Source organism: Bombina bombina, chromosome 5 (assembly GCF_027579735.1).
Source record: "Bombina bombina isolate aBomBom1 chromosome 5, aBomBom1.pri, whole genome shotgun sequence".
NCBI lineage: Eukaryota > Metazoa > Chordata > Amphibia > Anura > Bombinatoridae > Bombina > Bombina bombina.
The window spans coordinates 323,131,785-323,158,815 of NC_069503.1; the positions used below are offsets into that span (position 1 = coordinate 323,131,785).

The 27,031-nt window shown below is 40.7% G+C and overlaps 1 protein-coding gene across 4 annotated transcripts in view; it reads right to left on the reverse strand.

Moving 5' to 3' along the window:
- The window catches only part of DGKB (diacylglycerol kinase beta), a 1,179,919-nt gene that overhangs the window by 97,489 nt on the left and 1,055,399 nt on the right, over positions 1-27,031 (reverse strand). For all 4 annotated transcript variants that reach the window (XM_053714112.1, XM_053714113.1, XM_053714111.1 and 1 more), the window contains one exon: positions 403-463. In XM_053714112.1, the coding sequence (XP_053570087.1) occupies positions 403-463 (61 nt within the window). The remainder of the gene's footprint in view (positions 1-402; positions 464-27,031) is intronic.

Genomic DNA, 27,031 nt, shown 5'->3' on the forward strand with positions numbered 1-27,031 from the left:
AAAGTGTATTTATATAACTGTGTTGGTTATGCAAAACTTGGGAATGGGTAATAAAGGGATTATCTCTCTTTTAAAATAATAAAAATTCTGGTGTAGACTGTCCCTTTAATATAACTGTGCTGGTTATGCAAAACTGGGAAACGGGTAATAAAGGGATTATCTATCTTTTAAAACAATAACAATTATTTTGTAGACTGTCCCTTTAAGGTGTTGCACTTTTATTTGTAACTCTTTGTAATTATTGGCAACAGTTCTTTTACATTTTATTAGATTGTTCTCTATCCCTAATTGGCTAATACCAAATAAGCTATAAAGAATGTAAAACAAACACAGAGACAGTTATACAGGTTGCACAAAACTATTAGTTACTGTGTAGGATGGTTTTTGTATATTAATACTTACAGTACATGGAGTCTGCATCCATGGCTCTCCATCTATTTGCATTGGCAAGGACTTGCTGGTCCTATTTTAAAACACAATTTTTTTAAATGAGTATGTTTGAATATCAAAATTCAGTATCATTGCAAATATTTATCATACAACAGAAAACATAGCAACAGAATATATAGTATGGACATCTATAACCATTTTTCTCTTATGCCATTTTTGAGATACAATAATTATGTCCTCTTTTAATGCAGAACTATTTTTCTCATTCAATTTTGCAACTATGTGAAAACTTGCAAAATATCAAAACATGTCTGTATTATACAACTAGATCGTGTGGTTGCCACTATTGATACAGACAGAGCTACAACATAGCCACAACACTATTGCTATCAATAGCAGCAGACCAGTGGCAAAAAGATTATACCTATAAGTGTCACTATTGATGAAGGCCACAGTGCCATTCTAGTCCTCTTTTTTTGGAACAAACTTCTTTTAACTGCCTCACAAAAGCCCTTAAGACCCAACCTTACAGCTCTCAATCTAATGATTGATCAGACATTTATTAATCTTGGGTCATGGTTAGGGTAAGTTGCAGTTGGGCATGGTTACAGTTAGTGTTTATTACAATTTGAGGGTGCTGGTGATCAAAGGTAAAGATAAATTATGGTGGGGAATTTTGTGATTTGATGCATGCATCAGTGTTATAGAGAGTGGTATTATACGCTCATTGACAGTTGGTCATAGCGATCTGCTCTAAGGAGCCACATTCAACATGCTGTCAGTAAATAATTGCGGTTTAAGCAAGTTGCTTAAAGAAACAGTATACTGTAAAATTATTTTTCCCATAATGAGTTTCCAGCGACTTGTAATACCAGCTGTAGAGTATAAAATGTATGAGAAATTGCTTCTTTGAGTTAAATTTTGTATATTAAATAGATGGTTTTGTTCTGTGACACCACAACCCATCCAAAAGGGTTGAGGTTGTAGATCTCAATGAAGTGAGTTCCCTAATATCTTCCTCACACCTCACTACATGCCCCTTTGACCCTATCCCTTCAAATCTAATACCCTCTCTGTCCTCTACCCCCACCCCAGCTCTTACTCACATATTCAACCAATCCCTTACTACTCCCTCGACCCCAATTCTCCTGCAAACTACTGCCCCATATCACTACTTCTGCTAGCTTCTAAAGTCCTGGAAAAACTAGTTTTCGATCGCCTAACACACTTCCTATCCTCCAACTCATTGCTTGACCCCCTGCAATCTGGCTTCCGTCCCCAACACTCAACTGAGACTGTCCTCACCAAGGTTACTAACGATCTTCTTTCTGCTAAAAACAATGGCCACTGTTCTATACTTATCTTACTTGACCTGCTGCCTTTGACACTGTTGACAATCCCCTCCTCCTACGGACTCTCAGCTCCCTTGGGCTCTGTGACATTGCCCTCTCCTGGATCCACTCTTATCTCTCTAATAAGTCCTTTTCTGTCTGATTTGCTGGTGACTCATCCTCTCCACTGCCTCTGTCTGTTGGAGTACCTCAAGGCTCTGTTCTAGGCCCTCTACTCTTCTCTATTTATACTTTCTCACTGGGTAAACTTATTAGTAGCTATGGCTTCAACTATCACCTCTATGCTGATGATACTCAGATCTACCTATCCACCCCTGCACTCTCTCCTTCTGTCCTTTCCCACATCAGCGGCTGCTTATCTGGCATTTCTTCCTGGATGGCCTCTCACCACCTAAAAATCAACATGGCCAAGACTGAGCTTCTTCTAATTCCCCAACTAATTCTACTCCAGTTTCTAACTTTACTATAACTGTCGGTGACACCACTATCTCCCCATCACCCCAAGTCCACTGCCTTGGAGTTACACTCGACTCCAATCTGTCCTTCATACCCCACATCCAATTGCTCTCTTCATCCTGTCGCAACCACCTACGCAATATCTCCAAAATTTGTCCTTTTCTGAGTGCTGAAACTACTAAACAGCTAATCCATTCCCTAGTAATTTCCCGGCTTGACTACTGTAACAACCTACTAACTGGCCTTCCTCTCTCCCACCTCTCCCCCCTTCAATCCATCCTAAATGCCTCTGCTAGCCTAATTCACCTCTCCGACGCTCTGTATCTGCCGCACCCCTCTGTGAGTCCCTTCACTGACTCCCCATTCACAGCAGAATTAAATTAAAAATTCTCACTCTGACCTACAAAGCCCATACCAATGCAGCCCCCCCATACCTGTCCTCACTCATCAACAAATATACTCCAGCCCGTCCCCTAAGATCCAACAACGATCTACTCCTTGCCTCCTCTACCATCACCTCCTCTCATGCTAGACTACAGGACTTCTCTCATGTGGCACCAACCCTCTGGAACGCACTTCCTCGTGCTGTCAGACTTTCCCCCAACCTCTCCTCCTTTAAATGCTCCCTAAAGACCTTCTTGTTCAGGGAAGCCTAAAACCAAATCAGTAACTAATGAATTCCACTTGCCTAATAGTTGCCCTCATCTAACTTCACACTAACATCATTCCCACCTTTGCAGTCCCCACCTCCTGTTTTTCACCCTCCTACCCATTTAAATTGTAAGTTCCCACAGGAACAGGGCTACCAATTCCTCCTGTATTTGTTTGTTATATTTTGTCTGGTGTCTCATATTGTACTGTCCTTTTATCTTTGTTACCTATGAACAGCGCTGCAGAATCTGTTGGCGCTTTATAAATAAAGAATAATAATAATAATCTCAATATGCTATCACTTATTACACACAAATGCTTATTTAACATTCCAAATCCCAATATTAGGGAGAACAATTGGAAATTAACATTTTATTACTTATCTAACATACTATCTCACCTACCTCTCGCTGTGAGATGTAATTTCTTCTCTTTACACAGCTTTTGTTTATAGCCTATACGTAAAGAGACATTGTACACAAGATTTTTCTTTTGCATACATGTTTTGTAGATGATCCATTTATATAACCTATATTGGGATGTTTTTGTAAAAATGTATAGTTTTGCTTATTTTTAAATAGCATTGTGCTGATTTTCAAACTCCTAACCAAGCCCCAAATTTGTAGATGTATACTGATGTCTACAGAATCCAGCTTGTTTCTGTTTGTGTAAAGAGCCTTTTCATATGCAGGGGAGGGGGGATATACCTTTAAAGGGACAGTCTACAATAGAATTTTTATTGTTTTAAAAAAATAGATAATCCCTTTATTACCCATTCCCCAGTTTTGCACAACCAACATAGTTATATTAATATACTTTTTACCTCTGGGATTACCTTGTATCTAAGCCGTGAATCTGCAGGGGATGGCATTGCATAAGCAGTTCACCAGAACTGCTTGTGCAATGCTAAATACCGACAGAGTATGCTGTCTGCATTCAGCGATGTCTGTCGGACATGATCCGCTGAGCGGATCATGTCGGACAGATGTTTAATAAATCGGCCTCTATGAAACAGGCAGAAATTTAGAGGTTTAAATGTTATAAAGTATATTAATGTAACAATGCTGGTTGTGCAAAGCTGGGGAATGGGTAGTAAAGGCATTAAACAATAACATTTTTTGTGGAGACTGTCCCTTTAAGTATAGAAACTTTCAGTATAGGTAGGGATTCCAAAGGCAAATTCAGCTATTTCAGTTGCTGTTATAAAGGTAAAGGAGCTACTTGTAAACAATGTAATAGACTCCAGGAGTTAAATTTATAATTGGGAACAAACTAAAGGGGAGAACATTTTAGGGTAAACTGTTCCTTTAAACTTAGTCACTATGAAACACCTGCTGTTGCTAGATTGATAGATGTTTGCTGATTGTTTTTTTAGCATGGCTCAATTTTAGCCTTTTACATAGGACCTTACCCATTATTTCTTGCAAGAGTATATGCAGCATTAACTGATTAAATAAAAAAGAATTGCAGAATATATTAATTCATTTAAATTAACAGAAAATTATATTGTAACAAACTAGAAACACACTGAAATATAATATAATTATAGCATAGATTTTAATGTTTACTTGATCTAGCAGCTACAACTTTATAAATCATAGGTAATGTTAATTTTAAGATAACTGGTTTATCAACTATTTTAATACATTTTTGTTTTTATAAAAGCTTCAATTCATTCCATCAAAATGACCCTACAAAACCTTGTATACAAGCTTGGACGAATCTTAGTTTATTGTTCCTAAGCCATTCATTCTCTTTCAAACAGCTTCCATCTCATTTGGTAATTTGAAATAACAGAACATTTAAACACCAACGGCTAGATTTAGAGTTTTGTCGGTAAGGACCCGCGTAGCTAACGCCGGCTTTTTTCTGGCCGCACCATAAAAATATCTCTGGTATTGAGAGTCCACATAAAGGCTGCGTTAGGCTCCAGAAAAGGAGCGTAGAGCATATTTAACGCAGCTTCAACTCTCGATACCAGAGTTGCTTACGGACGCGGCCAGCCTCAAAAACGTGCTCGTGCACGATTCCCCCATAGGAAACAATGGGGCTGTTTGAGCTGAAAAAAAAAACACCTGTTTCCTAACGCAGCCCCATTGTTTGCTATGGGGAAACACTTCCTACGTCTGCACCTAACACCCTAACATGTACCCCGAGTCTAAACACACCTAGCCTTACACTTATTAACCCCTAATCTGCCGCCCCCGCTATCGCTGACCCCTGCATATTATTTTTAACCCCTAATCTGCCGCTCCGTAAACCGCCGCTACTTACATTATCCTTATGTACCCCTAATCTGCTGCCCCTAACACCGCCGACCCCTATATTATATTTATTAACCCCTAATCTGCCCCCCACAACGTCGCCTCCACCTGCCTACACTTATTAACCCCTAATCTGCCGAGCGGACCGCACCACTATCATAATAAAGTTATTAACCCCTAATCCGCCTCACTAACCCTATAATAAATAGTATTAACCCCTAATCTGCCCTCCCTAACATCGCCGACACCTAACTTCAATTATTAACCCCTAATCTGCCGACCGGAGCTCACCACTATTCTAATAAATGTATTAACCCCTAAAGCTAAGTCTAACCCTAACACTAACACCCCCCTAAGTTAAATATAATTTAAATCTAACGAAATTAATTAACTCTTATTAAATAAATTATTCCTATTTAAAGCTAAATACTTACCTGTAAAATAAATCCTAATATAGCTACAATATAAATTATAATTATATTATAGCTATTTTAGGATTAATATTTATTTTACAGGTAACTTTGTATTTATTTTAACCAGGTACAATAGCTATTAAATAGTTAAGAACTATTTAATAGCAAAAATAGTTAAAATAATTACAAAATTACCTGTAAAATAAATCCTAACCTAAGTTACAATTAAACCTAACACTATACTATCATTAAATTAATTAAATAAAATACCTACAATTACCTACAATTAAACCTAACACTACATTATCAATACATTAATTAAATACAATACCTACAAATAACTACAATGAAATAAACTAACTAAAGTACAAAAAATAAAAAAGGACTAAGTTACAAAAAATAAAAAAATATTTACAAACATAAGAAAAATATTACAACAATTTTAAACTAATTACACCTACTCTAAGCCCCCTAATAAAATAACAAAGACCCCCAAAATAAAAAATGCCCTACCCTATTCTAAATTACTAAAGTTCAAAGCTCTTTTACCTTACCAGCCCTGAACAGGGCCCTTTGCGGGGCATGCCCCAAGAAGTTCAGCTCTTTTGCCTGTAAAAAACCCCCACATACAATACCCCCCCCAACATTACAACCCACCACCCACATACCCCTAATCTAACCCAAACCCCCCTTAAATAAACCTAACATTAAGCCCCTGAAGATCATCCTACCTTGGTAGGAATATTCTGATTGGCTGATGGAATCAGCCAATCAGAATCAAGTTCAATCCGATTGGCTTATCCAATCAGCCAATCAGATTGAGCTCGCATTCTATTGGCTGATCGGAATGCGAGCTCAATCTGATTGGCTGATTGGATCAGCCAATCGGATTGAACTTGATTCTGATTGGCTGATTCCATCAGCCAATCAGAATATTCCTACCTTAATTCCGATTGGCTGATAGAATCCTATCAGCCAATCGGAATTCGAGGGACGCCATCTTGGATGACGTCCCTTAAAGGAACTGTCATTCTTCAGTTGGACGTTGCCGGATGAAGATGGGTCCGCGGTGGAGGTCTTCAGGATGGAGCCGGTCCTCATCGGATGAAGATAGAAGATGCCGCTTGGAAGATGATGGTTGCCGGTCCGGATCTACTCTTCTTCCCGGATAGGATGAAGACTTTGGAGCCTCTTCTGGACCTCTTCAGCCACCGGATGATGGATCGCCAGCCCCCGCTTGGGTTGGATGAAGATTTTGGAGCCAGAACCGATCGGTGATACCCGGTGAGGTGAAGACAAGGTAGGATGATCTTCAGGGGCTTAGTGTTAGGTTTATTTAAGGGGGGTTTGGGTTAGATTAGGGGTATGTGGGTGGTGGGTTGTAATGTTGGGGGGGGGTATTGTATGTTTTTTTTACAGGCAAAAGAGCTGAACTTCTTGGGGCATGCCCCGCAAAGGGCCCTGTTCAGGGCTGGTAAGGTAAAAGAGCTTTGAACTTTAGTAATTTAGAATAGGGTAGGGCATTTTTTATTTTGGGGGTCTTTGTTATTTTATTAGGGGGCTTAGAGTAGGTGTAATTAGTTTAAAATTGTTGTAATATTTTTCTTATGTTTGTAAATATTTTTTTTTTATTTTTTGTAACTTAGTTCTTTTTTATTTTTTGTACTTTAGTTAGTTTATTTAATTGTATTTATTTGTAGGTATTGTATTTAATTAATTTATTGATAGTGTAGTGTTAGGTTTAATTGTAGGTAATTGTAGGTATTTTATTTAATTAATTTATTGATAGTGTAGTGTTAGGTTTAATTGTAACTTAGGTTAGGATTTATTTTACAGGTAATTTTGTAATTATTTTAACTATTTTAGCTATTAAATAGTTCTTAACTATTTAATAGCTATTGTACCTGGTTAAAATAAATACAAAGTTACCTGTAAAATAAATATTAATCCTAAAATAGCTATAATATAATTTTAATTTATATTGTAGCTATATTAGGATTTATTTTACAGGTAAGTATTAGCTTTAAATAGGAATAATTTATTTAATAAGAGTTAATTAATTTAAATTATATTTAAGTTAGGGGGGCGTTAGTGTTAGGGTTAGACTTAGCTTTAGGGGTTAATACATTTATTAGAATAGCGGTGAGCTCCGGTCGGCAGATTAGGGGTTAATAATTGAAGTTAGGTGTTGGCGATGTTAGGGAGGGCAGATTAGGGGTTAATACTATTTATTATAGGGTTAGTGAGGCGGATTAGGGGTTAATAACTTTATTATAGTAGCGGTGCAGTCCGCTCGGCATATTAGGGGTTAATAAGTGTAGGCAGGTGGAGGCGACGTTGAGGGGGGCAGATTAGGGTTTAATAAATATAATATAGGGGTCGGCGGTGTTAGGTGCAGCAGATTAGGGGTACATAAGGATAACTTAAGTAGCGGCGCTTTGCTATCGGCAGATTAGGGGTTAATTATTGTAGGTAGCTGGCTGCGACGTTGTGGGGGGCAGGTTAGGGGTTAATAAATATAATATAGGGGTCGGCGGTGTTAGGGTCAGCAGATTAGGGGTACATAAGGATAACGTAGGTGGTGGTCGGCAGATTAGGGGTTAAAAAAATTTAATCCAGTGGCGGCGATGTGGGGGGGCCTCGGTTTAGGGGTACATAGGTAGTTTATGGGTGTTAGTGTACTTTAGAGTACAGTAGTTAAGAGCTTTATGAACCGGCGTTAGCCCAGAAAGCTCTTAACTACTGACTTTTTTCTGCGGCTGGAGTTTTGTCGTTAGATTTCTAACGCCCACTTCAGACACGACTCTAAATACCGGAGTTAGAAAAATCCCATTGAAAAGATAGGATACGCAATTGATGTAAGGGGATCTGCGGTATGGAAAAGTCGCGGCTGAAAAGTGAGCGTTAGACCCTTTTTTGAGTGACTCCAAATACCGGAGGTAGCCTAAAACCAGCGTTAGGAGCCTCTAACGCTGGTTTTCACGGCTACCGCCAAACTCTAAATCTAGGCCACAGAAAACTAAAAGAAAATGATGTATCACAGGCGTTTTATGGGATTTTCTAATTGTCACAAAATTTACCAATAACATAAATTAGTGACATGGCTGTAATTAAACATTATGGGGCCGAATTATCAAAGTGCGAGCAGCATTTATCATTGCACAATAGTGATGTCGCGAACATAAAATTTTCCGCTCGCGAACGGCAAACGCGAACTTCCGCAAATGTTTGCGAACGGGCGAACCAGGCGAACCGCCATAGACTTCAATAGGCAGGCGAATTTTAGATCCCACAGGGACTCTTTCTGGCCACAATAGTGATGGAAAAGTTGTTTCAAGGGGACTAACACCTGGACTGTGGCATGCCAGAGGGGTATCCATGGCAAAACTCCCATGGAAAATTACATAGTTGATGCAGAGTCTGATTTTAAGCCATAAAGGGCATAAATCACCTAACATTCCTAAATTGTTTGGAATAACGTGCTTTAAAACATCAGGTATGATGTTGTATCGATCAGGTAGTGTAAGGGTTACGCCCACTTCACAGTGACAGACCAAACTCCCCGTTTAACGCACCGCAAACAACCGCAAACAGTCCATTTGCACAACCGCAAACTCCCCATTTGCACAAGGTTGGATACCAAGCTAGCCATGTCCCGTTCCTTGTCCTCACTGATGTCATTGAAGGTCTCTTCCTCCACCCAGCCACATACAACACCAAGGGTCCCTGCTGTGTTTGGTCTTCCACCTCCTCAAAGCCACCTATCTTCCTCTGACTCCTCTTCTTCAGACTCCTCTCTCTGTGTTGCCTCTCTCTGCGTTATTATAAGGTGTGTTAAGTAGTACTATTCTTATCAGTTTAATCCCTGTTACGTCCCCTATCAGGGGACGTGTATATGGCATCGATTTTAGGAACCGGGAGATGGAAAAAGATGCTTGGTCGGTCCTCCTACTTCAAATTTGGGGCACTGCGCGTGCAATCTAATGTGCCACCAGATAAGAGTGGTGTGTTAAGTAGTTCTATTCTTATCAGTTTAATCCCTGTTATGTCCCCTATCAGGGGACGTGTATATGGCATCGATTTTAGGAACCGGGAGATGGAAAAAGATGCTTGGTCGGTCCTCCTACTTCAAATTTGGGGCGCTGCGCATGCAATCTAATGTGCCACCAGATAGGAGTGGTGTGTTAAGTAGTACTATTCTTATCAGTTTAATCCCTGTTACGCCCCCTATCAGGGGACGTGTATATGGCATCGATTTTAGGAACTGGGAGATGGAAAAATATGCTTGATCGGTCCTCCTACTTCAAATTTGGGGCACTGCGCGTGCAATCTAATGTGCCACTAGATAGGAGTGGTGTGTTAAGTAGTTCTATTCTTATCAGTTTAATCCCTGTTACGTGCCTTTTTTTTGTTTGGTTTTTGAAGCCACAGTGCAGCACCAGAGGCCAGAAAAAATTAGGCATGTACACATGCCTGAAAAATTAGGTATTGTTGCAGCCACTGCTGTAGCAGCGGCCAGAAAAATTGATGTTTGTTTCCCAGGCAGAAAGTGCCCTAAAACATTGCGGCTTGAACCCTAGTTGGTGGCGGATAAGTCACGCAAGTCATCCGGCATTCAGAGATAAAATACAGCAGCGTGTGGACCATTTTTAGCCCAAGGCAGCTCATCTCATCAGGCCTTTTTTAGTTGAATGTATTGCCCACTGTCAGTCCCTTCGGGATCCATCCCTCATTCATCTTAATAAAGGTGAGGTAATCTAGACTTTTTTGACCTAGGCGACTTCTCTTCTCAGTGACAATACCTCCTGCTGCACTGAAGGTCCTTTCTGACAGGACACTTGAAGCGGGGCAGGCCAGAAGTTCTATCACAAATTGGGATAGCTCAGGCCACAGGTCAAGCCTGCACACCCAGTAGTCAAGGGGTTCATTGCTCCTCAGAGTGTCGATATCTGCAGTTAAGGCGAGGTAGTCTGTGAGGGTGGACCCCGAAGGGCTGTGTCGATGCGTAGGACTTAAAAAGCTCTGCATGTCCTCCATCAACAACACGTCTGTAAAGCATCCTGTCCTTGCCGGCGTGGTTGTGGGAGGAGGAGGATTACTTTCACCTCTTCCCCTGTTAGATTCCCGTTGTGCTGTGATATCACCCTTATATGCTGTGTAAAGCATACTTTTTAATTTATTTTGGAACTGCTGCATCCTTTCTGACTTGCGGTAATTCGGTAACATTTCAGGCACTTTATGCTTATACCGGGGGGTCTAGTAGCGTGGACACCCAGTACAGGTCGTTCTCCTTCAGCCATTTTATACGAGGGTCCCTCAACAGGCACGACAGCATGAAAGACCCCATTTGCACAAGGTTGGATGCCGAGCTACTCATGTCCCGTTCCTCGTCCTCAGTGATCTCACTGAAGGTATGTTCTTCCCCCCAGCCACGTACAACACCACGGGTACCAGATAAGTGACAACGAGCACCCTGGGGTGCCTGTTGTGGTTGGTCTTCCTCCTCCTCAAAGCCACATTCCTCCTCTGACTCCTCTTCCTCACAATCCTCTTCCAGTGTTGCCACTGGTCCAGCAAGCGATGCTGATAAGGCTGTTTCTGGTGGTGATGGTGACCACAACTCTTCCTCTTCACGCTCATCTACGGCCTGATCCAGCACTCTTCGCAGGGCAGACCCAGGAAGAAAACAAATGGTATGATGTCGCTGATGGTGCCTTCGGTGTGACTGACTAGGTTTGTCACCACCTCAAAAGGATGCATGAGCCTACAGGCATTGCGCATGAGCGTCCAGTAACGTGGCAAAATAATTCCCAGCTCCGCAGAGGCTGTCCTAGCATCCCGGTCATACAAATAGTCGTTAATGGCTTTTTCTTGTTGGAGCAGGCAATCGAACATTAGGAGTGTTGAATTCCAACGTGTCGGGCTGTCGCAAATCAAGCACCTCACTGGCATGTTGTTTCGCCGCTGGATATCTGAAAAGTGCGCCATGGCCGTGTAGGAACACCTGAAATGGCCACACACCTTCCTGGCCTGCTTCAGGACATCCTGTAAGCCTGGGTACTTATGCACAAAGCATTGTACGATCAGATTACACACATGTGCCATGCACAGCACATGTGTCAACTTGCCCAAATTCAATGCCGCCAACAAATTTCTTCCGTTGTCACAAACCACTTTGTCGATCTCCAGTTGGTGCGGAGTCAGCCACTGATCCACCTGTGCATTCAGGGCGGACAGGAGTGCTGGTCTAGTGTGACTCTCTGCTTTCAGGCAAGTCAACCCCAAGACGGCGTGACACTGCCATATCCGGAATGTGGAATAGTACCTGGGGAGCTGGGGGGGGTGCCGCTGATGTGGAGCAAGACGCAGCAGCAGAAGAGGACTCAGCCGAGGAGGTTATGGAAGAGGATGGAGTAAGAGGAGTAGAGGAGGTGGCAGCAGGCCTGCCTGCAAGTCGTGGCGGTGTCACCAACTTCTCTGCAGAGCCATGCATTCCATGCTTGGCAGCCGTCAGCAGGTTTACCCAATGCACAGTGTAGGTGATATACCTGCCCTGACCATGCTTTGCAGACCAGGTATCAGTGGTCAGATGGACCCTTGCCCCAACACTGTGTGCCAGACATGCCATTACTTCCTTTTGCACAATCGAGTACAGGTTGGGGATTGTCTTTTGTGCAAAGAAATTTTGGCCGGGTACCTTCCACTGCTGTATCCCAATAGTGACAAATTTTTTGAATGCCTCAGACTCCACCAGCTTGTATGGTAAAAGCTGGCGGGCTAAGAGTTCAGACAAGCCAGCTGTCAGATGCCGGGCAAGGGGGTGACTTTGTGACATTGGCTTCTTACGCTCAAACATGTCCTTGACAGACACCTGACTGTGGGAAGATGAGCAGGAACTGCTCAAGGCGAGAGACGGAGTGGCGGATGGTTGAGAGGGGGCAAGGAGGACAGCAGTGGTTGACGTGGCTGAAGATGCTGAACCAGGAGGAGGATGGTGGCTTTGAGTTTGTGTGCTGCTTGTACTCATGTGTTGATCCCATAGGAGTTTGTGATGTGCGATCATGTGCCTTCGCAAAGCAGTTGTACCTAGGTGGGTGTTGGACTTCCCACGACTCAGTTTCTTTTGGCACAGGTTGCAAATGGCACCGCTGTTGTCAGAGGCAGACACACAAAAAAAATGCCACACTGCTGAGCTCTGCAATGACGGCATTCTGGTGGTGGCAACAGCATGTGTTGATTGGCGTGCTGTCTGGCTGACCCCGAGTGCTGATGCATGCTGTCTGACTGTGCCACTAGCTCCTTGTGACGACCTCCCCCTGCTTCCAACTCGTCTCCTCCTCCTCTCTGTCTCCCCATCTGAACTTTCCCCCTCTTCTTCTTCTCTTCTAGCGGGCACCCACGTGACATCCACGGACGCATCGTCATCATAAACTGCTTCACTTGTATCTGACAACTCAGCAAAGGAAGCAGCAGCGGGTACAACATCATCATCATCACACCGTACGTCCATGTGTGTAATGCTGCCTGACTGAGACATATCCCTGTTATCTACATCCTCTGGCAATAATGGATGCGCATCACTATCACTCATTTCTTCCAACTTATGTGTAAATAACTCCTCTGACAGATCAAGTGAAGCGGCTGTGGTGCTAGTGTTGGTGGTGGTGGCAGACGGGCGAGTGGTAACTTGAGAGGTGCCCGAAGCTAAGCTGGAGGAGGATGGTGCGTCAAGGTTTCGAGCGGAAACTGTAGAAGATTGGGTGTCCTGTGTTAGCCAGTCAACTATGTCCTCAGAACTGTTCGAGTTCGGGGTACGTGGCCTCTGAACACTGGGCATTATTCTAGGGCTAAAGGGAATCACAACACCACGACCACGACGGCCCCTGCAGGGTGGCCTGCCTCTGCCTGTCATTTTTTTTCCGATTAGTGGTACTATGCATGCAAGCTACTGTGACAACAGATATGAGTGGCACTGTGCACTGGCAGAAGTTGGCAGAGTAGACGCTGTAGGCCTGACACACAAGCTTGCAGACAACTAACTGCTATTCAATCTATTACAGTCAAAATTGTATTTTTTTTTTTAAATGTACACTACTGTTACACCAGATATGAGTTGCACTGGGGTGACACTGTGCCCTGGCAGGCACTGAAACGCACACGTGTGAAGAAAACTGACTGCTATTATTTCACAGTCAAAAAAGTGTTGTTTTTTTTAAATGTACACTACTGTTACACCAGATATGAGTTGCACTGGGGTGACACTGTGCCCTGGCAGGCACTGAAATGCACACGTGTGAAGGAAACTGACTGCTATTATTTCACAGTCAAAAAAGTGTGTTTTTTTTTTTAAAATGTACACTACTGTTACACCAGATATGAGTTGCACTGGGTGACATTGTGCCATGGCAGGCACTGAAACGCACACATGTGAAGGAAACTGACTGCTATTATTTTACAGTCAAAAAAGTGTTGTTTTTTTAAATGTACACTACTGTTACACCAGATATGAGTTGCACTGGGGTGACACTGTGCCCTGGCAGGCACTGAAACACACACGTGTGAAGGAAACTGACTGCTATTATTTCACAGTCAAAAAAGTGTTGTTTTTTTTAAATGTACACTACTGTTACACCAGATATGAGTTGCACTGGGGTGACACTGTGCCCTGGCAGGCACTGAAACGCACACGTGTGAAGGAAACTGACTGCTATTATTTCACAGTCAAAAAAGTGTTGTTTTTTTACTACTGTTACACCAGATATGAGTTGCACTGGGGTGACACTGTGCCCTGGCAGGCACTGAAACGCACACGTGTGAAGGAAACTTACTGCTATTATTTCACAGTCAAAAAGGTGTTGTTTTTTATAAATCTACACTACTGTTACACCAGATATGAGTGGTGGCACTGGGCAAGTGGGCACAGTATGTGCTGTGAGCCTGACACACACTGGCAGGCAGGCAACTGCAATTAGATTACACAGGAAAAAAAAAAAGCAGACTGATGTTCTAGCCCTAAAAAGGGCTTTTTGGGGCGCTGTCCTTACAGCAGAGATCAGATGAGTCTTTCAGGACTGTAGTGGACACTGAATACACTAGCCTAGCTATCGATTTCCCTATTAAATCAGCAGCAGCTACACTGTCCCTCCTCTCACTAAGAATGCAGCTTCCGAATGAATCTAAAATGGATGCTGTCCAGGAGGTGGGAGGGTCTGGGAGGGAGGGTCTGCTGCTGATTGGCTGGAATGTGTCTGCTGACTGTGAGTTACAGGGTCAAAGTTTACTCAATGATGATGAATAGGGGGCGGACCGAACATCGCATATGTTCGCCCGCCGCGGTGAACGCGAACATGCTATGTTCGCCGCGAACTATTTGCAACATCACTATTTCACAAGCATTTCTAGTGAAATGGCCAATTGGCCGCTAGCAGGGGGTGTCAATCAACCCGATCGTATCCGATATGGGCTGATTGCTTTCTGAGGCCTCAGAGGTGGCAGACCAGTTAAGGAGCTTAACTTCTGTTTCCCGCGAACCTAAAGGCTTGCGCGGAAACAGCTGCATAAGGCTGCATATGGGACTTGATAGATCAGCCCATATATATATATATATATATATATATATATATATATATATATGTGTAATTTAAGAATTAACATTTATTTATTTAACACCCAAACACTTCATTATAATCATAACTGAACAGAGCAAAGGTAAAAGTGATCAGATGGGGGATACAAGCTCTGTATCATGGGTAGTCATGCTGAGTAAAAAGTGGAATAGGAGAAGGGAGGAGGAAGGAAATATATTTCTAGATGCAGAAATGTGGTCAAGTAAGAAGCTAAATATTATAAGTAGGGGTCAATATAGGAAGGTCAGGTGTACGTGTGAATGGGACTCTTTTCTTTCTTTTTTTTTATTTTTTCTCTCTCTCTTTTTTCTTTCTCTCCTTTCTTCCCCCCCCCCCCCTTCTCTTAGTTTTCTTGTGTCTCTCCCTAGAAGTAGGAAAGAAGCATAAGATATGACGGAATCATGTAAATTTGGATCATGGAACGTGGGAGGGTTTACCTCCCCGGTCAAAAGGAAAGCAATATTACAACATTTTAATAAACTTAAAATTGATATTGGCTTCTTACAAGAGACTCATTTAAATGAGTCAGAAAGTCAAAAACTTAAATGGGGATGGGTGGGCGAAGTTATCTATTCGGCAGGAGTACAGAGAAAAAGAGGGGTAGCTATAATTTTTAGGAAATCATTAAAATATAAAATTCTGAAACAAGAAATTGATCAACAAGGGAGATTTATTATACTAGAGGTAGAACTAGGCTTAAAAAGATTCGTGTTATGCAATGTTTATGGTCCAAATGCAAAAAAAACCGAGTTCTGGGAACCTCTCCAAAACAAATTATTGGAATATAACCAAATCATAATACTAGGAGGAGACCTGAATCTGGTAGCATCTAGCATCCTAGATAGAAATCGGAGGGGGAAAGAGGCTATATCAGGCTGTAAGGATACAAAAAAATTTAAAAAATTCTGCTTCAATCTAGGCTTATTAGATATCTGGAGGAATATCTATCCAGACAGTAAAGAATATACGTGTTTATCTAAAGTGTATAAATCTTTTTCACGAATCGATATGTTCCTAATTAGTGACAAATTGTTTTCTCTGGCAAAAAAAGTCGAAATCTTGCCTATCACAATTTCGGATCATGCCCCTATTACTATTTCTATGTCAATCTTGAATCCCAAACTAGGGAACCACAGATTATATTTTCCAACATATTTTTATAATAATTTAAAATTTCGAGGCTTTTTGCTAGAGAAATGGAATCTTTATTATAATGAGAATAGAGGATCAGTATTGAATACAGAATCTTTATGGCAAGCTTTCAAAGCTGTGATAAGGGGAGAAATTCTGGCTTATATGATAAAAGTCAAAAGGAAAAATGACGCTTATTGGACCCAACTCTCTAAGCAGATCATTAACAAATTTCAAAAATATGTTGCAGATAACAGTCAAGAGAACTGGCGAAACTATCTGGAAGCCAAAAAACAAAGAGACAATTGGCATATATCAAAAGAAATACAGCACGAGCTGAAAAGAAATAGCAATTACATGCAGTTCGGTAATAAGATAGGGAAATTCTTAGCCAGATTGGTAAGTACTAGGAAAACTAACAGTATCATATCAATAATAAAAACTAAACACAAAACTTGCACTCTCCCTCATGATATTTTAGAGGAATTTACGCACTACTTTAAACAACTATATCAGGCTCAACCTATAGATAAAATAAAAAAAGATCTCTTTTGGGACAGGATTAAAATACCTCAAATAGCCAAGGATGACCTGGATCTCCTCAATTCTCCAATTAAGGAAGAGGAGATTAAAAACTCTATTATGAAACTGAAGCTAAACAAAGCGCCAGGTCCGGATGATCTTCCTGGAGAATTATACAAAATTCTTACAGATTCGATCACCCCCATTCTATGTGAGCTTTTTAATGGTTTCCTACAAGATAATCAAATACCTTCTAAATATTTTACAGAATCTAGAATATTCTTAATCTATAAACAAGGTAAAAATAAAGAATTAATGGAGTCTTATAGACCCATCTCTTTGCTAAATGTGGATTACAAAATCTTAACCCACATCTTAGCAGACAGATTTCAAAAAGTGATTAGCGAATTGGTCCATCCTGACCAAACCGGCTTTATTAAAGGAAGGACACTTATTAAAAATCTCAGGAAACTAGAGATAGCAATTAATTATTGTGAACAAAAAAAAGTAAGGGGAGAAAAGCTCACAGAAGACGCTGCAATTATTTAGATTGATACACAGAAAGCGTTCGATACGCTACTCTGGGATCATATGCTGACAACTATTAATAAGTTTGGTATCTGGGGTAAATTCTCCCATATTATTGCCTTACTTTACTCTAATCCAGGGGCGAGTCTAAGTGTTAACTCCTTAACCTCAGAACAATTTAGGCTCCAGCGAGGAACGAGACAAGGATGTCCGTTATCCCCGTTGCTTTTCAATCTAGCGTTAGAGCCTCTGGCAATATTGTTTAGACAAGAACTGCTAGGGATAAATATCGAAGGACACAGAATAACTCAAGCCATATATGCCGATGATCTGCTTATCTTTGCTCAAAATCTCCAATATAATTTGCCTATAATTATGGAAGCTTTAGAATCTTTCCAGGCTTTTTCCGGCTTTGCAATTAATAAAGAAAAATCGGAACTTATGTGGCTTATCAAACTAAAAAGCTCTCCAGAAATCCCTTTTAAAGTAACCAAAGATCACATTACATATCTAGGGATAAAATTTGCATCTAACTCTAAGAGTTGGTATAAGTTAAATTTTGTACCAGCTATCGCATCACTCCAGGCAGATTTAGAAAGATGGAAGAACCTGCCCCTATCTCTTATGGGTCGAATACATTTAATAAAAATGATTTCTCTCCCCAAATTTTTATACATTTTTCAGGCCCTCCCACTCCTATTACTGAGGAAAGACTGTCAGTTAATCAATAAACTAATATCGCAATTTATTTGGTGCAAAAAAAAATCGAGGATAGCGTTGAAACGTTTGAGTGCCAGGAAAGAGGCTGCAGGCATGGCTCTTCCCGATTTTGAGATGTATAATATAGCTTCCAATTTAAAATTTGTTTGGGACTGGTTTTCTGAGAAAGGACATTTCTCCTTGCTTGAAATTGAAGGAGCCCTAGTAGCACCTTATGCCCTTAAAGCATTAACACACATGCCCTTAAAACTAATTCCTATAGAAACAAGGGGGATGCTTATCATAGACCAACCAATACGGGCCTGGCGTCAATTCTGTGCTAAAATTGGGATAAGCCATCGAGGTTCAGCTTTCCTCTCAATTAAAGGTAACCCTGAATTTGAGGTAGGCTATGACTCAGCTAGATTTAATGCCTGGTCAGATCTAGGGATCAACTACATCGCACAGTTACTCAAAAAAGAAGACAATTCGATTAAAACTTTTAATGAATGTAAATCTGAATTTAACATACCAAATCGCCTATTCTTTTCTTACTTACAATTACGTCACTATGCTGATCAGTGTAGGAAAATAGAGGCAATAGAATGGGACAATGATATATTAAGGCAGATAACTAGTATGTTTCAAGCAGGAAATTATTCTATCACGCACTCTTATTATGCTCTACTCACCTCTCAAGAACAAAGCAATAAAAGATATCTGGAACTTAAATGGGACATAGCAGGCGACAACTTACAAGATTCAGATTTATTTAAGAACTCGGGAGATAGGGTAGCAAAGGCAATGAGAGGGGAATATTTTAAAGAACAACAGTTAAAGATCTGGTATCAATGTTATTATACACCCAGTTGGCAGGCTCGGTGGGATAAAAAACATGAGAATATAGTTTGTAGTAAGTGCAAGTACCTTGCAGCAGATATGTTCCATCTTTTCTGGTCCTGTCCTGTAATTCAAAGATTTTGGGGGAAAATCTCATTTTGGGTCACTAAAATCTTAAATCAACACTTTCAAGTAAGTAAGCATGCAGTCTTTTTCCTAGCAAACCAGGAAGAAGTTGGTCCTAGCTATTTATTAATAAATACAATGATACTGCTCGGTAGGAAACTGGTATTAAAATATTGGCAGTCTAATAAAGAACCCAAATTTTCTGAATTTAAAAATGGGATAACATATCAAATGTCTCTAGAACAAGCCTCAGTACAGGCACAGATAGATAATAATATCAGGCTCTTTTTAAACAAATGGGGGATTTTTATTAAATCTTTAGATCAGGAAACCCAAAAATTGATCTTGCAGCCATTTAAGAACTCTCTTTTATTATTGGAAGCTAACCTTAGAGGTGAGTGGCTGCTTGCGTGAAAGATTATGGTGGAAACTGGTAGGGGAGAGGGGGGGGGGTTGTGTGCCTTTTTTTTTTTTTTTTTTTTTTTTCCTCTTCTCTCTTCTTCTTCTCTTCTTTTTCTTTTCTTTCTCTTCTTTGTGTGTGTGTTAGATAGGATCTAGAGTATATATCATTAATGGAGATCATAGTTTTGGTAGGGTTTTTATGCATTAAGAAAAATTGCCAGGTCAGAGCCGTCTTTTTCTTTTCTCGAGTGGTTAGGTGAATATCTTCACCCACTTAAGGTGTCTTTTTATTTCTAAGCGAGATTGTATTCTGTTTTGTATTAACGTTTATTTTTGGAAGTATTTTGTTATCTGCTTTTTTGTTGGAATCACCTATTGTTAACTGTTTATTTTCTTGGCAAAATAAAAAGATAAAATAAAAAAAAATAAAAAAATAATCATAACTGAACATAATGATAATCAAATTTAATTTGAGCACATGATAAAAGTAGTTAAATGTACTTAAACTACTTTAAATGTGCAATCTAAACAGTCACATTATATGCAATTCAAACAGGCTAAAATAGTTTTTAAGAGGACAAGGCAAATGATTTTGAAAAGATGCTGGCAAAGTGTGTTCCAAATATATAGATCACCTTTGGTGTTTTCACTGCATAAATGCATTTAAAAGCTTGAGATCAATGAATTAGTGCTGAGTTTTCAAATGGATTTGAATGGTTCTGAAGTTTAAATCTCAGAGAAATGCCATGTAAGATTATTTTGATGGACTGGTATATGTACCAACATCTATCATGTTTTCTGCTTAATGATAAGTAGTTTATTTTATATACTGGCATCTTTTACTAAGAATGAAACACCACCTGAGGATCTAATGGCATTAGGGACTAGAAAAGTTTAAATAATTATTTTTACTTTTGGTTATGAACTTTATTTGACATTTTACTTAAAACCTATATTTGTTTAATTTGCAACGTACTTGAAATGACAAAGAAATAAAGACACTTTTATATATTGTATTTTAGTGCTTAAATTATAATTGTGGTAATTGAACAATATCATGTTGAACCAATGCAATTTACTAAAGTTTACATGAGTAAAGTGATATTTTTATTATCAAATTCAGTCATGGAATATTATATTTATTATTCCTAGAATTCATTCAGTTCAACAAACTTTCAATTCCTTTCAACCTACAATACTTTACTGTTTTCAATTCGACCAAGAAAATAGTGGCCATTACTTTTATTAGCTTACTATTTTATTTGTTCCTGCCAACTAAATGGATAATGAAGCATACATTTTAAAATACTCTAATGGTTTGATTTAAAGGACCCCACACAAGTAACTTGGCAAAAATCAGTCAGCACTGATGACTTTTATGATCTATGGTCACAAACTGAACAGTGATTAAAGAGACACTAAACACTTTAATATTTGAAATATAAAATGTTTAACCATGTATAGTAAAAATAACGTTGTAATATTTGTTTATTATTTGTTTGCCACTTTGAGTTGTTTTAAGTCTGATAACTGGAAGAGCTCATTGCAGACTACACAAGCCTAACCATCATACATATAACAGAGATTATCAGAAAAGGAACTGCAACACAAAATATTTTGCTTTGTTTACACCAGTTACAAGTCCTTATTGGCTCCTCCAAATTTTGATATTTTCAAAATCACACACAATGTTCATTGGAATACTACAGAAAAATATTGTAATCAAAAGTGTTTACTGTTCCATTACAACATTGAAAGATTGTTTAAAACAAAATATATTATGACAAACTAAAAAACAAAATTTATGCTTACCTGATAAACTTCTTTCTTTTGCGATGTACCGAGTCCACGGATTCATCCTAACTTGTGGGATATTGTCCTTCCTGACAGGAAGTAGCAAAGAGAGCACCACAGCAGAGCTGTCTATATAGCTCCCCCCTTAACTCCACCCCCCAGTCATTCGACCGAAGGCCAAGGAAGGAAAGGAGAAACTATAAGGTGCAGAGGTGACTGAAGTTTACATAAAAAAATACTATCTGTCTTGAATAGACAGGGCGGGCCATGGACTCGGTACATGGCAAAAGAAAGAAATTTATCAGGTAAGCATAAATTTTGTTTACTTTTGCAGTCCACAGATTCATCCTAACTTGTGGGATACCAATACCAAAGCTTTAGGACACGGATGAAGGGAGGGACAAGACAGGAACCTAAACGGAAGGCACCACTGCTTGCAAAACCTTTCTCCCAAAAATAGCCTCCGAAGAAGCAAAAGTATCAAATTTATAAAATTTTGAAACGGTATGAAGTGACGACCAAGTCGCAGCCTTACAAATCTGTTCAACAGAAGCATCATTTTTAAAAGCCCATGTGGAAGCTACCGCTCTAGTAGAATGAGCTGTAATCCTTTCAGGAGGCTGCTGTCCAGCAGTCTCATAAGCCAAACGGATGATGCTTTTCAGCCAAAAGGAAAGAGAAGTCGCCGTAGCCTTTTGACCCCTACGCTTTCCAGAATAGACAACAAACAAAGAAGATGTTTGACGAAAATCTTTGGTTGCCTGCAAATAAAATTTCAAAGTACGAACCATGTCCAAGTTGTGCACAGACGTTCCTTCTTACAAGAAGGATTAGGACACAGAGAAGGAACAACAATTTCTTGATTGATATTCCTGTTAGTAACAACCTTAGGTGGGAAAACAGGCTTGGTACGCAAAACCACCTTATCAGCATGGAACACAAGATAAGGAGAGTCACATTGTAATGCAGATAGTTCAGAAACTCTTCGAGCTGAAGAGATAGCAACTAGGAACAAAACTTTCCAAGATAAAAGCTTAATATCTATGGAATGCATGGGTTCAAACGGAACCCCCTGAAGAACTCTAAGAACTAAATTTAGACTCCATGGCAGAACAATAGGTTTAAACACAGGCTTAATTCTAACTAAAGCCTGACAAAAAGCCTGAACATCTGGAACATCTGCCAGATGCTTGTGCAACAAAATAGACAGAGCAGATATCTGTCCATTTAGGGAACTAGCTGATAATCCTTTTTCCAAACCCTCTTGGAGAAAAGACAAAATCCTAGGAATCCTGATTTTACTCCAGGAGAAGCCTTTGGATTTGCACCAAAAAAGATATTTACGCGATATCTTATGATAAATTTTCCTGGTAACAGGCTTTCGAGCCTGAATCAAGGTATTTATGACTGATTCAGAGAAACCCTGCTTTGATAGAATCAAGCGTTCAATCTCCAAGCAGTCAGTTGCAGAGAAATTAGATTTGGATGCTTGAATGGACCTTGAATCAGAAGTTCCTGTCTCAATGGCAGAGACCATGGTGGAAGGGATGACATGTCCACCAGGTCTGCATAGCAAGTCCTGCGTGGCCACGCAGGCGCTATCAAAATCACTGATGCTCTCTCCTGTTTGATTCTGGCAATCAGACATGGAAGGAGAGGGAAAGGTGGAAACACATAAGCCAGGTTGAATGACCAGGGTACTGCTAGAGCATCTATCAGTACAGTCTGAGGATCCCTTGAACTGGAGCCGTAATGAGGAAGTTTGGCATTCTGACAAGACGCCATCAGATCCAACTCTGGTGTGCCCCATAGCCGAACCAGCTGAGCAAACACCTCCGGATGGTGTTCCCACTCCCCCAGATGAAAAGTCTGATGACTTAGAAAATCTGCCTCCCAGTTCTCTACACCTGGGATATAGATCGCTGACAGATGGCAAGAGTGAGCCTCTGCCCATTGGATTATCCTTGAGATCTTTATCATCGCTAAGGAACTCTTTGTTCCACCCTGATGATTGATATAAGCCACAATCGTGATGTTGTCCGACTGAAACCTGATGAATCTGGCCGAAGCCAGCTGAGGCAATGCCTGGAGAGCATTGAATATCGCTCTTAATTCCAGAATATTTATCGGTAGGAGAGCCTCCTCCCGAGTCCACAAACCCTGAGCTTTCAGGGAATTCTAGACTGCACCCCAGCCCAGAAGACTGGCGTTTGTCGTCACTATAACTCATTCTGGCCTGCGGAAACACATTCCCTGGGACAGATGATATTGTGACAACCACCAAAGAAGAGAGTCTCTGGTCTCTTGATCCAGATTTATCTGAGGAGATAAATCCACATAATCCCCATTCCACTGATTGAGCATGCATAGATGCAGTGGTCTGAGATGCAAGCGAGCAAACGTAACTATGTCCATTGCTGCTACCATTAGTCCGTTTACCTCCATACACTGAGCCACTGATGGCCGAGGAATGGAATGAAGAGCTCGGCAGGTGGACAAAATCTTTGATTTCCTGACCTCCGTCAGAAATATTTTCATGTCCACCGAGTCTATCAGAGTCCCTAGAAATGAAACTCTTGTGAGGGGGGAAAGAGAACTCTTTTTTACGTTCACTTTCCACATGTGAGACCTTATAAAGGCCAACACTAAGTCCGTGTGAGACTTGGCTAGTTGGAAGGATGACACTTGAATTAGAATGTCGTCTAGATAAGGCGCCACTGCTATGCCCCATGGCCTTAGAACCGCGAGAAGGGACCCTAGCACCTTCGTGAAGATTCACGGCACCGTGGCCAACCCGAAAGGAAGAGACACAAACTGATAATGCTTGTCCAGATAGGCGAACCTGAGGAACTGGTGATGATCTTTGTGGATAGGAATGTGCAGATACGCATCCTTTAAGTCCACGGTGGTCATATATTGACCCTCCTGGATCAATGGTAAGATAGTCCGAATGATGGAACTCTTAGGAATTGGTTTAGGATCTTGAGATCCAGAATTGGTCTGAAGGTTCCCTCCTTTTGGGAACTATAAACAGATTGGAGTAGAACCTCTGCCCCTGTTCTGCTTTTGGAACTGGGCAGATCACTCCCATGGTAAAAAGGTCTTCTAAACAGCGTAAGAACGCCTCTCTTTTTGTCGGGTTTACAGACAATTGAGAAAGATGGAACCTCCCCCTTGGAGGGGAATCCTTGAAATCTAGAAGGTATCCCTGGGTTACAATTTCTACTGCCCAGGAATCCTGAACGTCTCTTGCCCAGGCCTGAGCAAAGAGAGAGAGTCTGCCCCCTACTAGATCCAGTTCCGGATTGGGGGCTACCCCTTCATGCTGACTTAGTGGCAGCAGCAGGTGTTTTGGCCTGTTTACCCTTGTTCCAAGCCTGATTAGGTCTCCAGGTTGGCTTGGTTTGAGCAAAGTTCCCCTCTTGCTTTGCAGCAGGGGAAGAGGTAGAGGGACCACTCTTGAAGTTTCGAAAGGAAAGAAAATTATTTTGTTTGGTCCTTGTCTTATTTGACTTATCCTGAGGGAGGGTATGACCCTTCCCTCCAGTAATGTCTGAAATGATCTCTTTCAATGCAGGCCCGAATAGGGTCTTACCTTTGAAAGGGATGGACGAAAGCTTAGATTTAGATGACACATCAGCTGACCAGGACTTAAAGCCATAACGCTCTATGCGCTAAAATGGCAAAACCTGAATTCTTAGCCGCTAATTTAGCAAAATGAAAAGCGGTGTCTGTAATAAAAGAATTAGCCAACTTAAGAGCCTTAATTCTGTCCAAAATATCATCTAGTGGGGTCTCCATCTGAAGAGCCTCTTCTAGAGCCTCAAACCAAAAGGCAGCTGCAGTGGTTACAGGAACAATGCATGCTATAGGTTGAAGAAGAAAATCTTGATGAACAAAAATTTTCTTTATCCATAGGATCAATTAAAGCACAACTGTCTTCAATAGGTATAGTTGTACGCTTAGCCAGGGTAGAAATAGCTCCCTCCACCTTAGGGACCGTCTGCCATGAGTCCTTTATGGTGTCAGAAATGGGAAACATTTTCTTAAAAACAGGAGGGGGAGAGAACGGAATACCTGGTTTATCCCACTCCTTAGTAACAATGTCCGAAATCCTCTTAGGGACCGGAAACACATCAGTGTAAACAGGAACCTCTAAATATTTGTCCATTTTACACAATTTCTGTGGAACTACAATAGGGTCACAATCATCCAGAGTAGCTAAAACCTCCCTGAGCAATAAGCGGAGGTGCTCTAGCTTAAATTTAAATGCCGTCATATCTGAATCTGTCTGAGAGAAAATCTTTCCTGAATCACAAATCTCTCTCTCAGACAGCAAATCCCTCATCCCTACTTCAGAACATTGTGAGGGAATATCGGATACAGCTACTAAAGCGTCAGAAGGCTCAGCATTTGTTCTTAACCCAGAGCTACTGCGCTTCCCTTGCAACCCAGGCAGCTTAGATAAAACCTCTGTGAGGGTAGTATTCATAACTGAAGCCATATCTTGCAAGGTGAAAGAATTAGACCCACTAGAAGTACTTGGCGTTGCTTGTGCAGGCGTTACTGGTTGTGACACTTGGGGAGAACTAGATGGCAAAACCTGATTTCCTTCTGTCTGAGAATCATCTAATGCCAAACTTTTATAAGTCAAAATATGCTGTTTGCAATTTATAGACATATCAGTACAAGTGGGACACATTCTAAGAGGGGGTTCCACAATGGCTTCTAAACAAATTGAACAATAAGTTTCCTCAGTGTCAGACATGTTTAACAGACTAGTAAAGCAAGCAAGCTTGGAAAACACTTTATTTAATGAAAAAAACACAGCAAAAACGGTACTGTGCCTTTAAGAGAAAAAAAGGCATACACAAACTGCAAAACAGGTTAAAATTGCTTCAATTTTTCTGAAATTTTAACAGTGTACCCACTAAGCATTAGAAGGATTGCACCACAAGTTAATAAGCAATAAACCCCCAAATGAAAAACCGGATTGAAATATGTCTAAAACCAGTTAAAACCCCTATTAGCACCTTGCCACAGCTCTGCTGTGGCCCTACCTGCCCTTAGGAAGCGATAATATGGGGTTTAAAGCTTCAATTAGTCCCCCAGAAGACTCTCAGGACCTCAGGAGAAGTTGCTTGCTGCTTGTAAATGTAGGCCCCGCCCACCTCACTCGATGTTGCTGGGGCCTACACAAAACTAACAAAGCCTGCCTGAAAGCCATGTGGGTTATAAACAACCGCAAAGAACCCTCAAGCAAATGTCCCATAAAACAGAAAATGTTACTCCAAGACACAAAAACGTTTGTGCCAAATTCACATAACAAACTGAGTGCCCACAAAAAAATTAACCATTTATGCAAGTTAGTAAAAACCTCTGATAACACTAGGATTACTGCTTACCCTTCCCCTAATGGGGACACTGTCAGCCTTTCTGAGTTAACACAGTCTCTGCAGAAAATATGACTGAACATACCTCATTGCTGTATAGCAAGAAACTGTTCCTCACACTGAAGTTTTCCTGTACTCCTCAGCTTCTGTGGGAACAGCAGTGGACCTTAGTTACAAATGCTAAGATCATCATCCTCCAGGCAGAAATATTAATCTATGTCCTGCCTGAGAGTAAATAGTACAACACCGGTACCATTTAAAAATAACAAACACTTGATGGAAGATAAAATAAAACTAACAGTTTAACACCTCTTCTCTGTACTCTTCCTGCTTAGAGGCAACAAAGAGAATGACTGGGGGGTGGAGTTAAGGGGGGAGCTATATAGACAGCTCTGCTGTGGTGCTCTCTTTGCTACTTCCTTTCAGGAAGGACAATATCCCACA